Here is a 17,066-nt window from a genome sequence, read left to right on the forward strand (position 1 = left end):
CTGCCTGAACATAGACTTGTGGACAAGTCGTTTGAAATGTTTGTCGCGCGGTGATTGCGAAACAGCTCTCTATACAATCCTGTTCTCGCGGGCCCATTACATGAGCTAGCTTCTTCTTCTTGCGTGTTGAAGAAGCATAGCCTCAACAACATGACGCCACCTGCCTACGAGGCTCGTGATAACGCCAGTGACTGGCCTCCATGCCGGCGAGTATCTTCACCTTAAACCTACATTCATTTCACAAAGACGCAGTCACACCAACATTACATGTAAGTAGATGCACATAATGCATGTACTGTACAATACACAATCATGTACGGTACGTGGTGTACACCATGCAGACGACCGAAAGTAAGTTTTCCATATCTGTGTTTTGATTAGTCGTCCGAGGTGACCTCAGACCAATCAAGTCCAACGCTAACTATCATTGCATGCGTTGTATCCATCTCCTTGCTCTATGGTTGAGGGCACTGATGGACACTTTGCGTCAAATACTATGATCACTTGCGTATTTCCCAATATGGTGGGCGCGGGCAGAATCACCGGTAGACTGGGCCCGTGTCTTTATCCGCAAGGATCAGTCCCTGCTGGCAGATCCAGTGATTCTATTGGGTACAATGAAATTAGATAAACGTGCATCCTGCCCAAACAGTACAATGCTTTCACGTCCGCAATAGAATTTGACTGCGTACACCTCTATGTGAAATGAATGAGCTTAAAAGTTAAAATACACGCCGGTTTTGGAGGCAGGTCTCTGGCGTTATTCACGAGCCTCGAAGTGTGACGTCAGATGTTCAGGCATAGGGTGCGTTCGTTAAGCTTCCCTCTGGGTCGACCCCGCGGTCTGCCCCGGCACTTTCGAATAGCTTTGACGGAGCTCACCCAGGTCAGCCCCCAGTGCCCTGCTTGTGGAGTGGGTCACTTGGGGTTGACCTGAGGGGTGCATGACAGCACCACGAGAGGGCGAGTGTGATCCTTCGATTAGTTCGTTTTAGGGGCTCACCCGAGTGAGCACTGCGGGGTCGACCCAGGGAAGCTTATCGAACGCACCCATTATCACCGGTCCAATGGAATGATCATGGGCTGGAGGAGGATAATTCACATGAGGGTGCTACAAGAAGAACGTTGCAAGAAGTAACTATACATACTAAGGCCGTGTCCGAAACGACGACTTCGGCTACAGCTACGTCTAGATCAGCGCGTCTACCAGTGTTGAAGAATAGCAGACGCGCGCGATCTAGCCGTAGCTGTAGCCGAAGTAGCCGTTTCGGACACGGCCTAATAGTAAACTTGCGGGTACAACCATGTTTTTTCGGTTACTAACACGGCATGCTATTTTGTGAAAATGGCCGACCATGTTAGTTCGCAATATAAAGGGAAAAACACTCAATAGCCGAGGCATATTTGTTTGGATCATTATTATTATTATACCGTTAAAACATCTTAACCACGCATTTCATAACAAACGGTTTCAAACACTTTTCATAGACCAACTCGCCCGATCCAAGGCAACGTGTCCCAAATCGGTGTCCCAGGGAAATGTGTCCGCCAGAGATTCTGTCCACCTTACGGGAAATACACATAGGCCTTTTTCGAAACCACGGTCTTGGCTTTGGACTCGGCTCTGACTAGCTTTGTTAGAGTCTTGGTTAGACTAGTTTTGAAAATATTGCACGTGCTTTGCCTGCACACTCAGGGCCCCAGACGAGAGGACGGAGCCTAAAGCCGAGTCCAAAGCCGAAGCCGTAGTTTCGAAAATGGCCATAGATAATGGTTGGAGAAGGATGATTCAAAGAGGGCGCTATCCAAAGAAGTTTTTGCACATCAGTTCACCGATGGGGGACTGAATCTCAGGGGGGGGGGGGGGGGGGGAGACCAGAATCTCGTGCCACATCGGCAGTATTATGTAAAGCAAGACAAGTTCGCAAAGCATTCTACTGATAGCTATATAGCAAGTAAAACAAAATGTTTTGTTTTGGTGTGTACTTTATGTCCTTTTAATCTGTGCAACGTTGTAATAAACCGTTTTAAACTAACATTTGTATGTTTCAATGGAAGCTAAATTTCTGTATACATTATTTATATTGCGGACAATAAAACATTCTAATTATATTTCTAATATAAATTTTCTCGGTAAGTTTCGGAAAATGAGCAGCAGCCAATTTAATTTTCATGCGTTCGGATTAAAGCTATTTTGCCTCTCCGGTTTTTACTGCGTTTCAAAATTCAGAATTCGGTCATTCAACTTCGTTTTGAGGCATTCAAGTTCCTAGCACACTCATTCTTTTTCATGACACACAAAGCTGGTTCGACTAGAGATTTCGCTGATTTTCGAATTCGTAAAGAGGCAATCAATTTCGCTAAACGAGGATTCATATAAGTATACGACTAAAGAAATACAAATAAACAGATAAACTGTAAAAGGCAACTGTTTCGTAATTTAAATTAAGGCGAACCTTATTTTTTTCCATTTTATGTTTCCACTAGACCTTAACTAGGGCCCAGTAAGGTTTTATTATTCTTCATGGGTTTTTTTTTTCGGAAGAGCTTAAATGAGTAACTGAGCAAGACCTGATATTAGTTGAATGTGCTTGAATGTTTTTTTGTTTTTTTTTTGTTTTTTTTTAGGGGGGGGGGGGATGTTCGCCAGCCATCAATCTGTTGGCGTGCCAGACATCTTGGCATAATTATTATGCTCAAGAGTGCCAAAAAGTGAACCGCATGCCTTTTTCGTAAGGAAACAAAAATTTAACCAAAATTAATTCCAAAATTGACTGCCCCCAAAAAAATCCTGCGAAATTTAATGCAGCTTCGATGAATTTTTAAATTGAATGATTATTCTTTGTTAAATCGAATGACGTAAAAGTACATTCGACTAGTCTTAAAAAGGAATCGAATGGCCCTTCTCAGTAGTGTTCAATTTTGTGCGAAATAAAATAGGCTGGTGGCTAACTTGACTGCTCATTTTCCGAAATTGACAGAGAAAACGTTTACTTATACACACACGCATGGTGTTACCGCAAACCAAATTCTATTTTGACACCCCATGCAGTACCTCATAACCCATTACTGACTATAGCCCGGTTCATACTTCCTGCGAATGCGAATGCGAATGCGAAGCGAATCTTGACGTCACAAGTTCGCAACGAACAATTCGCAGCAGTTGCCCTCTGCTCTACTCCCTTGCGAATAATCGCTGCGAAAGGAGGGTGTGACGTCAAATTCACGTCAAATTCGCTTCGCATTCGCATTCGCAGGAAGTATGAACCGGGCTTAACAATAAGATAATTGTTTTACTAGTCAACGTCCAGCAGACTAACTAAACAAGGTAGTACCTGCATAGTATCCTGCTTCTTCTACGAAATCCGATCCCCCCCCCCCCGCAAACAAAATAAAGAGTTTAAAATAGAAGCAAAAAAAACAGACGCCCGGAAGTAAAATATTGTTTAAAATTCAAGAATTATTGCTTATAGAATCTCCTTACAACAATAATGATCAATTCTGTACGTATGTTCTTACAATAAAAAACACACCGACACATGTTTATGGGTTTGGCCACCCGCTTGTTTATTTAATATTAATTTTCATTTTTTGTTGTTGGGGGGGGGGGGGTATTATGCCTTGTGTTTTTCTTAATCACGACTGTTTCATGCAAGTTTATAGTGCGTTCCAACATGGAACAGCAGTTGAGACATTATGCATTACTTATTCAACATTACCGAACTGGTAGGATAGCCACACCGAAGGCCGATTAACATTAGCAAGCCATTCCTTTATCTGATGTCTTGAAGAGAACATTGTTTCAACAGCCAGCCACTACTCAAACGCTACCTTTGTGTTTCTTCTTCAGGTATGTAGAATTGAAGGCAAGATCACTCGAGAGAGTCGAGTGACGAAACCGCGAGGGCCTTTTACTAGTTTGTGGTTTCTTTTTGTTTTAAAGGCAGTGGACACTATTGTGCATAAAATAACTAACATGTGAAAATTTGAGCTCAATCGGTAATCGAACTTGCGAGATAATAATGAAAGAAAAAACACCCTTGACACACGAAGTTGTGTGCGTTTAGATGGTTGTTTTCAAGACCTCAAGTTCTAAATCTGAGGTTTCAAATTCGTGGAAAATTACTGCTTTCTCAAAAACTATGGCACTTCAGAGGGAGCCGTTTCTAACAATGTTTTACACCATCAACCTCTGGGATACACTAAAGTGGAAATAATTGTCTTTGACTGTAATTACTACAAAAGGTGTCACTATTTCAAAATAATTATCGTCAGAAAACCTTTCTTGATTACCAGTAATGGGGAAGGTTGATAGTATAAAACATTGTGAGAAACAGCTCCCTCCGAAGTGACGTAGTTTTCGAGAAAGAAGTGTTTTTCAACAAATTTGATTTCGAGACCTAAGCATCAGAAAGCACACAACTTCGTGTGACAAGGGTGTTTTTTCTTTCATTATTATCTCGCAACTTCGACGACCGATTGAGATCAAATTTTCACAGGTTTGTCATTTTATGCATACGTTGAGATACACCAAGTGAGAAGACTGGTCTTTGACAATTACCAATAGTGTCCAGTGTCTTTAATGTTTATAATATACTGACTGGACCCACCTTCGCTCTATTTATTTCTTGACGAAAGGATAAAGGTGAATGTAAAGCCTTCAAAAGGTAAGTAAAAATGTGGGATATATTTAACTCATGATGAAAAAAGGGGTCAACCTCACACATTACTTGTTATGTACCATCGAAGGTTATTATTCCTTCGATGGTACACGCAAGTAATGATGTGATGTTGACTCCTGAAGGAAGAAATCAAATATATCATATATCTTTCTTCCGTAAGGTATTCAAATGTGCGGGCAGTACTTATTACTGGTATTAAACTAGTGTTTCCGATGATTATGAATGTAATAAAAAAAAAAAACTGGATGATTTATTAGTTAAGATTGTGGAGATTCCAGAGCGCTGAATTCATAGATACCTGTAAATTGTACAAAGAATATTTACCCATGAACAACAACGGTATAAAAAGTATGCCATGGTGTCAAATGTTTTTTTTTCAACCGGCCGAGTTCTCGAATTTAAGGCATCTGAAAGCACACCACTTGTGCGACTAGAGTGTTTTTACTCCGATTATTCTCTCGCAACTTCGACGACCAATTGAGTCTAAATTTTGACAGGTTTGTTATTTGATGCATATGTTGAGATACACAAACTAGTGAGAAGACTGGTCTTTGACAATACCGTGTGTCCGGTGCCTTTTAAGAACTACAAAGGGGGTGTTTGTCTGTTCATTACAATATGATATTGATTTATTACCTACTTTCATTTTCTGTTTGTTTTCAACAGCCAATTTCTCATCACCATGGCTAACTCCAGCCGGAAGCACCTTCAGTTTGCTATAGTCCTCGCCTTCATTGTTGTTTACGCAAACTCCATGGAGACGGTACGTCCCCCAAAGAAGCTTAAGTTTCTATTTTACACCGCCGCCGACGAAGGTAGCCACCACCTAACCAGTACCAAGATTGCAGCTGCCCTTGTCCGAAGAGGTCATGACGTCACGTTTCTGCTCAGCAACAGCTGTACAAAATGGATGAACGCCAGCGATGCCTCCCTGTTTGACTTCACCGTGCATAAGTCCAAGTTTACTGAGAACGACCGGGTGGAAAACTTACGAGAGTTATCCCGTGCCAGTCTGCGTGGCGATACGTCCAGTATCTTCCGCATAGTTTTATACGTATGGCGGAAGAAACTTACATCCAACGAAAGTGCTACGCACGAATTCTTCCCGACTGAATGTGAAAGTCTCCTAGGGGATAATGATACCATAAACAGTCTAAGAGAAAAGAAATTTGACATGCTGATCGGGGACGATTTAAGCAGTTGCAACCCTCTACTCGCTAAGATACTAGGCATCAGATTTTCTCTTATTAGTGGGCTCGGTTCTAGTCCTGCTAAGGGAATGTGGTAAGTGGATAAATTCATACTAATTTTGGTTTGTACCCATATACACACACGTACATGTATACATCGATGTGTGTTAGCACTATTATGGCTTTGTCAACCCACCGGGATACTAGTACCGAACTTCAAATAAAACAGGCTTGTTGAGAACACAATAGCTTTATTTAATAACTTAACTTACGTAACTTAGGTAAATTTAGGACGGAGACTCCAACCTCCCAGACCAGGCTAACGGCTACTGGCGATCATAGGCCGCGCCCTGGTCTAAGTACTATACCCCGTACCTAATTAGTATTCATAATAATTATTACTACGCCATCATACGAAAAGTAGTCCCATAACAGCACTGTATACTCAGTACTTCCACTCGACTTGTGGACTTGTGGACTTGACCATTAACGACTTGTCCACAAGTCTATACTTTCCCGAGCCCTGTGAAAAAGATATCACAGGCATGTTACTCGGGTGAGATTCGAACCCACGACCCTTGCAATTCTAGAGCAGTGTCTTACCAACTAGACTACCGCGATTGCCCGGTAGCTATGGAGGCAGTTCGAGTCCTATGTTTCGGCAGCGGGTACCGCAACGATTATAAGAGATGTTAATTAATTTGCGGATAAAGAATATTCATTTTGGTTTTTACCCATACACTGATGTGTGTTAGCACTGTATACATAGTACTTTCCCGAGTCCTGTGAAAAAAAACACATCACAGCGTGTTACTTGGGCGGGCTTCGAGTAACATGCCTGTGATATTTTTTTCACAGGACTCAGTGCTAACACACATCGGTATAATAGGTAAAAAACAAAATTAATATTCTTTATCCCCGATTCAAATTGAACATTTCATATAGATGTATTCACTTTTTAAAAATTCACCAGATCCCAAACTTTGGCAATAGACGATGTGACCCATGTTTACATTTAAACCCATCTCTGTTGAAAAAAAAACACTGTTTTCATACTACTTCGCTACGCTCATACGCAGTTTCATTTTCTATGGACGACAAGAAACAAAACACACTTCAAATTACAAACAATTTGTTTCAGATAATTTTATTATAGCATGGGATTGGGCCGTAGCGCAGCGGTGAGTGTTAAATTGATCAATAAGGAGTAGCATATTATTAATATTATTTAGTTATATATAAGGTTTTAATGTTAGTTAAAATAATTATAAATATCCATCATAACTCAATCCAGACTCATCGAGTCTCGGCCCTTACGGCCCTTCGGGCATCGCCCGGTATCCTCTGTTATCTTCTTATTACATATCGAGTACAGTCAACTGTAACATTTACTGTTATTTATATTTATGTTTTAAATACAATTTTGGATGATCGCCATTCCTCACTATCAAGACTCACCGATTCTCGGTCATCTAAAGCCTTTTCGAGCATCGCCCAGTATCCTCCCACATTTTCTTATTACAATGGATTACAGTCAACTACAAAAATGTTCGTTAATGCATACACTTAGATAAACACCATTCATCATATTTAGTTATCACTGTCTGGCCATCGAGCCTCGACTCAAGCTTTATATACTAAACACATTGTGTTAACTTAAATCCAATTCGAAGGAAGTGTATATTCCCAGAATTTAAAACATTATACGTGTACAAATTTATACAACTTTACATGGTGATTATTAATTGATTTACAACTTTTTCGGAGTATACTTCTCACGTATAAACAAAATTCTCCATTATTATATAATTTTGCTATTACTCTTTAGAAAGTATTGAGGACACAAGCAGTCTCTGATCAAAGTCTCTCTTCACATATCTGTTTTTTGCTACTGTTGTCTTCCATCTACCATGTTGCATGATTAATTCTTCGCCTACTCCTTTATTTGCCAAATGGGAGGCTCCCCCCGATATGAGACTATGCAAACCGTATATCTTCGGGTTTTGAATTCCTATTAATTTAAGAGCATCTATAAATAATTCACGACATCTAGTATAACTTAGGGGCTTATTCACATGAGGTTTATACATTTTAATACTGGGATGGTATGATAGTCCTGTGAATAGATGTACATCTTGACCAATTGTAACACTAGATCTGGACATAAAATTCCTTAATATCGCAACAGGGGAGTATGAGGTGTGAGTATCGGATAGATAAGCTTTATTCCCTTCTCTAAAAATGTCCGTCTTGGATCTGGGTATGAAAATACTAAATCCTTTATTATTCGGAAGTTCTTCAATATGAGAAGCCTTTATCTGAACCATTTCATCGTGCCTGAAAAGTAGGGCGAATTTTAAGGAAACGTAGCAGGCTGTTCTTAGTTCCATTAATGTGTTATCAGCTCCTCCTAACTGGTCAACTATACGTTTAACTTGCTCTAGAGTTATTGGTTCTTTTTGAATTGGTGGTTTGTGAAGTTGACGTCTGGCACTTACTAAAATTTGTTGAACTATTGGTGAGTCTACCGGGTTTATTTTTGCATTAACTAAAGTATGTACCCATTTGATGGCTGCTGCAGCTGATGTGAGAACGCTATCCGGGTTTGCATTTTCTTTTAATTGAAAGTGTGCGGCTATTCCTTCCTCTTGAATTGGAAGTTTTATGTCTGTACACATTTCCTTAATCCAAGCAAAAAATTTCCTGCATTTGTATAAATATGCAATAGTTGTGCCATCTGCCTTAGACAACACAGCTTCATTGAAGATTTGTCTTCTCATACTGTCCAGCTGGATTGGAAATTCTGTCCAAAACGGTTGTGAGTATACTATCTATAGTGCAAGCAAAAACAAATACAATATATAGAACAAGTAATAATTCATTAAAGATTCGGAATCAGTTAGGTTGCAGTGCAGTCGATGAAAACAGCACAAATTAAATCTCTGGGAACCGAGTAATGAATTTTTGTTCCTTCCAAGTTCCAAAGCATTTTCCCCTTCGACTGAAACAAATCCCTTTATCCATATTTTGTAGTGTAACCACATAACTGGCCAAAACACTGAAGAAGGCCACTGTGGGAAAACTAAAGTACCTTTAGCTTTACAGTTGAGGAGTGTCTGTAAAACACTCGGAATCAAAACTACTGGGGGTACTAATAGACAATTCTCTCCTGACCAATTTTGGGCAAAGGCATCTACTCCAGAAGTGCCCGGGTTCCAAAATCTCAAAAAGAAACGTGGAAGTTTGGTATTATAATGACAGGCGAAACAATCTACGGAAAATGGACCCCACAGCTTTGTTAGAATATGAAAAAATGGTGTTGATATCATCCAATCATCAGTGTCAACCAATCTACTTACGAAATCCGCTTGTTCGTTTTTATTCCTAGGGATCCATTCAACTTCAATTCTAATGTTGTGATGCATGCAAATCTGAAATATGTCATGTGCGATTCCTTGTAATTCTGTATTCATACTGCCCACTTCAACAATCCTTGCCGCAGGTTGACTATCTGTATAAATCTTTAACTGGGACCCCGAAACAATAGGTAAGAAGGAAGAAATAGCGAAGAGAATGGTATTAAGTTCTCTCCATGTGGAACTTTTGGTTGCTTGTTCTTCTGACCATTGCTTGTGGGCTGTATGTATACATCATTACAAACGATTGCACCCGACCCTGTTGCGCTTGCATCACAACATACAATCTTATTCACTTTCCTACTTGCAAATACGTGCCGTACATTTAATATAGAAACATTTCGGGACCAGAACTGAACTTCAGAATTGGTTTGGTGAGTTAAAGTTATGGAATCAGCTTCGTCGTTGGCTTGAGCGATCTGAACTTGGCCATGCCTATTCATAAGCTAGAAATATTGCCACATACTGGACCAAGTGAAATAATTTGTCCAACAAAGGAATGTAGTTTTCGAACAGTTAAGTTGTACGTTTCTTGAATTTCACGAATGTTTTTTTTTATTTTATCTATGCGCCTGTCAAGTACTCTAAGTGTTCCTTCTCTAGTGTCCCAACGCATACCTAACCATTCGATTGACTCTGAAGGCTCCCATACGCTCTTGGCAATGTTATAAATGAATCCCGCTCTTAGCAAATCAACTCTCACATGTTTAGATATTTTCTTAGCTTCAGTTGCATCAATTTCAGTATTATTCGATAACTTTGGAATGACAATAAAACCATCATCCAAGTATAGAGCAATTAGAATACCAGAAGCTCTCCAATGTGTGACCAAAGGTTTCAGCACTTTTGTGAAAATTAGTGGAGCAGACGATAAGCCAAAAGGAAGAACAGTGAATTCGAAATATCTTTGAACTCCATTAATTGTCCATGAAAACCCGAGATACTTCTGATAAGCGTTAGCTATGTCTATGTGATGATAACCTGATTTAAGGTCAAAAGTTATAAGCTGTGCGTTTTCAGAGAAAAACTGCAAGGCAACTTTCCAGTCATCGATTTTGAAATGATTCTTTTGTACAAACTTATTTATTCTGCTCAAGTCAAGTATTAATCGTTTCTTCCCTGAAGGTTGAAAAGCTACAGATAACGGACTAACTGTGTAAGATGGATCTGGCTTCTCTGATATTCTGTTTGAAGTTAACAATTCAAGAATGGAATCAGTGACAAAGGAAATCTCGTTTAATGCTGAATTGTTGTTCCGATAAAACATTGGTGGTGGGAATTCTATAAAAGGAATTTTTTAACCTTCAGTAACTACCGACATGATCATTTTAGATGCACCTATACTTTGCCAAAATTGGGCACACTGCTTTAGTCTTCCCTTTACATTCGTTTTATCAGTTTTTAGCTCTTCGTTAATGTTTTTATCGAAATCACATTGTACCTCTAACACATCCCCGAATTTATGCTCTAGGTGGGTGACTTTAAGCTGTCCCGCTTGATCCTGTGCTGCTGGCTCCGTTGTTGATGGTTGCCGTATAGGGGACTGGCATGTTGGAATTTGTGAAGGTGCTGGCAATAAGAGCCGGGCTTGGTCGCTGATAAACTGGGACCTTCCAGGGTGAGGTCCTACTGAACTGGTTGTATCCAGCCGTCGAAATGGCTCTATCTCTTGGTTTGGCCTTGGAAGTGATGGTGACGGGGTAGAATGGGCAATCTCTTGCCCAATGCCCTGGCCTTCTACAACTGAAGCACATGTCAGCATGTGGCAAGCCTATAAGAGAAATATATCAATCAGAAGAGTTATAAGAGTATAAACGTTATCAAACGATATGGAAACGCCATGATTGTGAAAGATAACCATTGGCAAAAGAAATGTTGTTAACCCCAAGTTAACACTCCCGTGTGCGGTGTTACGGCGTGAACTGATTGATCGAACCTATTGTCCCATTATATACGCGTATACGCTTCATTGATTTGAACTTTCCCGCACGCAAAACCACGTGACCCTGACGATTGGATTAGACGCGCTTTCAAGTCATCCCTCCAAATGAAACTATATATACGCCATATTTTCGTCGGGCAAAAAGACACGTAGTCATGGTAAGATTGCATACACTTTCGAGCTGGCTGCCAAAACACCAAGGTTTTGCCCGGCGGTATGCGCGCGAATCATGTTATGGTTTCCGTGTGACGTCAGAAGTCACATCGTCTATAGTGGGTGCGTTCGTTTAGCTCCCCTGGGTCGACTCCGGTGCGTGGCGTTTTTTTTTACCAGGACGAACATGAGTAATTATCTGCACACACTCGTCCTGGGAAAAAAGCCGCCACACACCGGGGTCGACCCAGGGAAGCTAAACGAACGCACCCAGTGTTACAGGAATTGGCAATTACCGTGCACGGTTAAAAGTACCTAATTTTGTCGCAGCTCTTTTGGGGGAAAACAAATAGACCAAGACAACTTTTAGTGACTGGTGTGTATGTTCCATTCAATCCCATTCGGAATAAAACTTCTATGATGCTATTATTACAATTACTACCGATTGGTAGAAAAGTTATCAAAGTTATCGGGCCTTGGATTTCCTGAAACACAACAACAATCTTGACTAATCGCAAATTACGGTGCAGCCATCTTTAATTTCTCCCATTGTTATCGATATTACCAAACCGAGGCTGGAAGAAAAAAAAGTCTGGTTCCTAACTGCAAAATGATTTTTTAACATTCATTATTGTTTTTGATACTAGGAACATGACCAAGATGGAGATAGCATGATAAAGGTCTATTGCAATACATGACATTCACAATATTGATAAAAGCTGCAATTATCATAATGTTCAGTAATAATCCAAACCGTTTATTTTGTTACAACTAGGTATGGTTTACCGAGCCATCCAGCCTATATACCGGAGCGCCAATCCGGTCTGACCGACAGGATGACGTTCCTTCAGCGCCTGAAGAGTTGCTATTTGTACGGCCTCCACATGCTCGCCCGACGCCAAATGTTGATGACATACCGTACAATCCAAGAGGCTTATGATCTCAGTCCAGAGAAGAGCACGGCAGACATGTTGGCCGAGGCGCAACTCTTGTTGTTCACAGTGTCCTTTGAACTCGACCTAGCCCGCCCTCTAACGCCGAATGTTATCTTCACTGCCTCGCCTATGCTGGGTATACCGTCGGAACATAAGGTAGGAAGATTGGGCCCCAAAAACGTTGTGGATTTAACAACTATTGTGCTAATAAATGAAGCAATTTGTAGCCACAATCAATTCAATATGCCCCCCCCCCCCCCAATTATTATGGGTTCTTTAAATAAAGGCAGTAGACACTATTGGTAGTTGGTTGATAGTATAAAACATTGTGAAAAAGACGGCTCCCTCTGAAGTGGAGTAGTTTTCGAGAAAGAAATAATTTTTTTTCGAAACATCGGAATTAAATTTTGAGGTCTCGAAATCAAGTATCTGAAAGCACACAACTTCGTGTGACAAGTTCTTTTCTTATTGATAGTTATCTCGCAACTTTGACAACCAGTTGAGCTCATATTTTCACATGTTTGTTATTGTATGCATAATGTTGAGACTAACCAAGTGAGAACACTGGTCTTTGACAATAGGAGACTTTCCAACGCTAGGCGGCAGCAGACATACCGGGTAAATTTCCATTGTTTACGTAGTTCTGAACATGCGCATAATTCTGAGAACAATGGATTTACCCGGTAAGTCTGCTGCCCTCTATCGTCCCAGAAAGTCTCCCATTACCAATAGTGTCCATCAGTGTCTTTAACCGAAACCTTCACCCTCTCATCTAATAATTATGCCTGCCTTAAATTTTACCGTAATAAAACTCATCAGTCATACACATATCCGCCCTCAACTTATGACGGCATCACACTTGGCTCCGGGGTCGTATACCCCCCAGGGAGCTGAGAGAAACTTGAAGATTGTTATTATGTCATCGTTATTCCATTATACATTGTATACATAGATATCAGAAGATCTGCAAGAGTTTCTAGATGGTGCTAACGATGAGGGCGTCGTCCTCTTCTCGCTTGGGGGCGTTGTGAGCGAGATGGAGTCTGCGCAAGCGCAGATGTTTGCTAACGCATTGGCCAGGCTACCACAGCGAGTGCTTTGGCAGTTTTCTGGTGACAATTATTCTCGAATAAGAATCGGAAATAACACCAAAACCGTAACATGGATGCCACAGCAGGAGGTCATGGGTATGTTTAGTGTTTGTTGTGTTTGAGTTGTGTATCTTGTGTGGTGTGTTGTTGCTAGCGGGTTTTTGTAATCGGTGTCAAAGTCTGGGGTGATTGGGTTCCACTTTTCGAGGTTGTATGCCTGACCAATAGGGTTCAACGTAGTAAGGCGCCTTCTAATTACGCGTAAAAGGTTACATGTATTACGTTATTACAGGTTTTTAAACACAACATCCTACAACCCCCCCCCCCCCCTTCACACACAATCCCGGCCCCTAGTAGCCTAAAGTATTATACAAGTGTAACATGGTTTGAGGGTGACTGGTCGATATTAGCTCCCCGAGGTATTGAAAGTTGACATTCGCCTCAGCAACTATAGTTTGTCAACTCCCAATACCGAGGGGAGCTCATCGACTAGTCACCCGAAATAAACCACGTTATACTTGTTTGACTATACTTCATACATAATTCATTTGTTTTGAGCAAGGGGAAATTACGTCACTGTGAAACAAAACGAGCCATGATGAGTTTGTTCATGCGATGGATGTCACTAGAGCGATGTTCGTGCGTGTGTACAACAGTACCACGATCGTAAAGCGCCTGACAAGTAGAATAGCTCCGCCCGGGGCTATTACTTTTCATGCGCATTAATTTTTACCCCTTGAGTTAATACTCACGTGCGCGCTTGGTAGTTTAGCAAAATTCACACCTGGCACGTTATGATGAATGGTCATGAACATGTATGAGGTATAGTAAAGATTGTTAACTGTTTGCACAGCTGCATACTTCATAGGGAAATAGACCAGTTATTTGAATCGTTGCCAAAGTGAGTTATTAAAACTCAATACAGTGGCAAAATAGTGGGTAGAGCGCGCCTCTTACCGTGTGTGGCACTGGATCGATTCTCGGCTGGGGCCATATTAATGTGTGATTAGAATTGTGCCTTTGGTTCTCAACTATGCAAATAGTTTTTCTCCAGACCCTCTAGTTCCCTTCCCGAAACAATCAAAACACTTCTGATCTCTACTCAGCTACCCGGTGTGGCATAATATTCTGACACCCCCACCCCAGAGACTCGGTGTCTCGTCGCCCCCCCCCCCCTCACCCCAATGACGAATCGTGTATAAACTTCTTCTGCTAGCGCCCTCTTTCTTCATCATACTACGGCGGACAGAATTGCCTGGGACACCCCGGTTCACTGTAAAAAAAAAAAAAAAAAAAAAACTATGGTGCCAGGTAAAAGGCGGTAAATTTCACTGAGGAAGTTTTGCAAACTACCCCTTCAAGGCACAATTTACAAAAATTCCGCAGTAAAGTTTACGGTGATTTAACAGGCACCCTAGCTGCCAGGTAAATAAATTGACCGTAAAATTTACGGGATTTTTGTACAGTGTACGAGATGATGATTTGCCTCCAAAACTTTTCATTTTATTATTTTCCTCACGTTGTTACAGGTCACCCACACACTAAAATGTTTTTAAGCCACGGTGGTTTGAATGGTCTATACGAAGCGGCATGGTACGGGTTACCAGTGGTTGGTATCCCACTCTTTGGTGATCAATTCGACAACATGGAACGGGCCGAAGTCAAAGGGATGGCACTCAAGCTGGACATCCTGACGTTGAATGAAGATGTTTTAGTTGAAGCTATTACTGAAGTTATCAAGGAACCGAGGTAAGAGTGCTAGATTAGTCTCAGATCAAGGCGCTAATGGGTAGGGAGTTGTCGTAGCCGCATCCTTGGCCGCCAAATCAGTTAAAGCCTCAATAGTCTATAAATCTGACGTCACACTTCGAGTCTCGTGAATAGGAGACTTTCCAACGCTAGGCGGCAGCAGACATACCGGGTAAATTTCCATTGTTTACGTAGTTCTGAACATGCGCATAATTCTGAGAACAATGGATTTACCCGGTAAGTCTGCTGCCCTCTATCGTCCCAGAAAGTCTCCCATTACGCCTTTCACCAGCCTTGGGCGGATGTCCGGATTCGTAAGATTACCTTGACATCACTTTAATGTACACATACCTGCATTGCAGTGAACAAAATAACACTACATGATGAACACAACATTATGCGCACGTACGTTACGTGCAGACGGTCGAAAGTGCAACCTGACATTACCTCGGACCAATCACAACACAGAAATACAAAGTTGACGTCATAGCATGCACGTTTGTCCAATGAAATCATTGAGATGTAAAGCCAAAGCCTGTAATGCGTATAAAGACAGGGACTAGTCTTTCTTTTCTTCTCGCCTTGTGTGTGTATATAGATTTAAACCGTTTATTGTTAAGTTCAAATTCCTTAATTTAACTGTTAAGAAACTTTTTTAATTTGAATGGTGTCAACTCTTTTTAATGAACAAAATAAACCATTAATATATTGTAATTTCTCTTTTCCAGATTTCGCGAGAGGGCACAACACATTTCCCGAATGCTCCGTGATCAACACCTCATTCCCTCTGAGAAAGCTGCGTTTTGGATTAGTCACGTGACCAAATATGGCGGGGAGCATCTTCGTCCGAGATCAGCTGATCTTACATGGATACAAAGTAATCTCATTGATGTATATGCGTTTCTTGGCGCCATTTTACTTGTAGTTTCGGGGTTGCTCTTTCTTGTTTGCAGGGTCTGCTTTGTGGTTTTACGTGACATGTGTAAACGCCAGGATAAGGTGAAAATGACGTAGTCGATCAGATTAAAGTTCATTTTCGCCATTTTACTTGTAGTTTCGGGGTTGCTCTTTCTTGTTTGCAGGGTCTGATTTGTGGTTTTACGTGACATGTGTAAACGTCAGGATAAGGTGAAAATGACGTATAGTCGATCAGATTAAAGTTCATTTTGAACGCATAATGAGCTTCTTATTCTAAATCATTATTTAAGTTTTGTTGATAATCCGGGGATACCGGGTGGTGGTAATAAAATGCACTGGCCATTATTGGTAATTAGTTTAAAGGACACTATTGGTAATTGATCAAAATAATTATTATCATAAAACCTTACTTGGTAATGGGTAATGGGGAGAGGTTGATGGTATGAAACGGCTCCCTATGAAGTGCCATAGTTTTCGATAAATAAGTAATTTTCCACGAATTTGATTTCGAGACCTCGGATTTAGAACTTGGGGTCTCGAAATCAACCATCTAAACGCACACAACTTCGTGTGACAAGTGTGTTTTTCTTTCATTAGTATCTCGCAACTTCGATGAGCGATTTAGTTCAAATTTTCACAGGTTTGTTATTTTATGCATATGTTGAGATGCACCAACTGTGAAGGCTAGTCTTTGACAATTACCAATATTGTCCACTGCCTTCACATTTTAAATTGTCAGCATAACAACTTATTTTGTAAGGAGCAATGTAGACCTGTTGATTGTATCAAATCATGGAGGTTCTACATCCATGATCAAACATTGTGAAAACGGCTTCCTTTGTAGTAGCGTATAATTTGAGAAAGAGTTAACTTCTCACCCAATAATATCAAAATATTTCAGGCCTAAAACACAATCTAAAAGCCCACATTTTTTGTGAAAAATAAAGTATGTGTTTTTTCTTCTTAGTATTGCTGCAACTTCGATGGCCA

At 40.8% G+C, this 17,066-nt stretch overlaps 1 protein-coding gene across 1 annotated transcript; it reads left to right on the forward strand.

Moving 5' to 3' along the window:
* Positions 1-3,801: 3,801 nt before the first annotated feature.
* Positions 3,802-16,449, forward strand: LOC117301295 (UDP-glucuronosyltransferase 2C1-like). Its single transcript, XM_033785184.1, has 6 exons — positions 3,802-3,850; positions 5,349-5,966; positions 12,159-12,474; positions 13,271-13,505; positions 14,939-15,158; positions 15,887-16,449. The coding sequence occupies exons 2-6, from the start codon at positions 5,365-5,367 to the stop codon at positions 16,170-16,172; spliced, it is 1,659 nt and encodes a 552-aa protein (XP_033641075.1). The 5' UTR covers positions 3,802-3,850; positions 5,349-5,364; the 3' UTR covers positions 16,173-16,449.
* Positions 16,450-17,066: the final 617 nt, after the last annotated feature.

The sequence above is a fragment of the Asterias rubens genome, chromosome 17 (genome assembly GCF_902459465.1).
Source record: "Asterias rubens chromosome 17, eAstRub1.3, whole genome shotgun sequence".
Lineage (NCBI taxonomy): Eukaryota > Metazoa > Echinodermata > Asteroidea > Forcipulatida > Asteriidae > Asterias > Asterias rubens.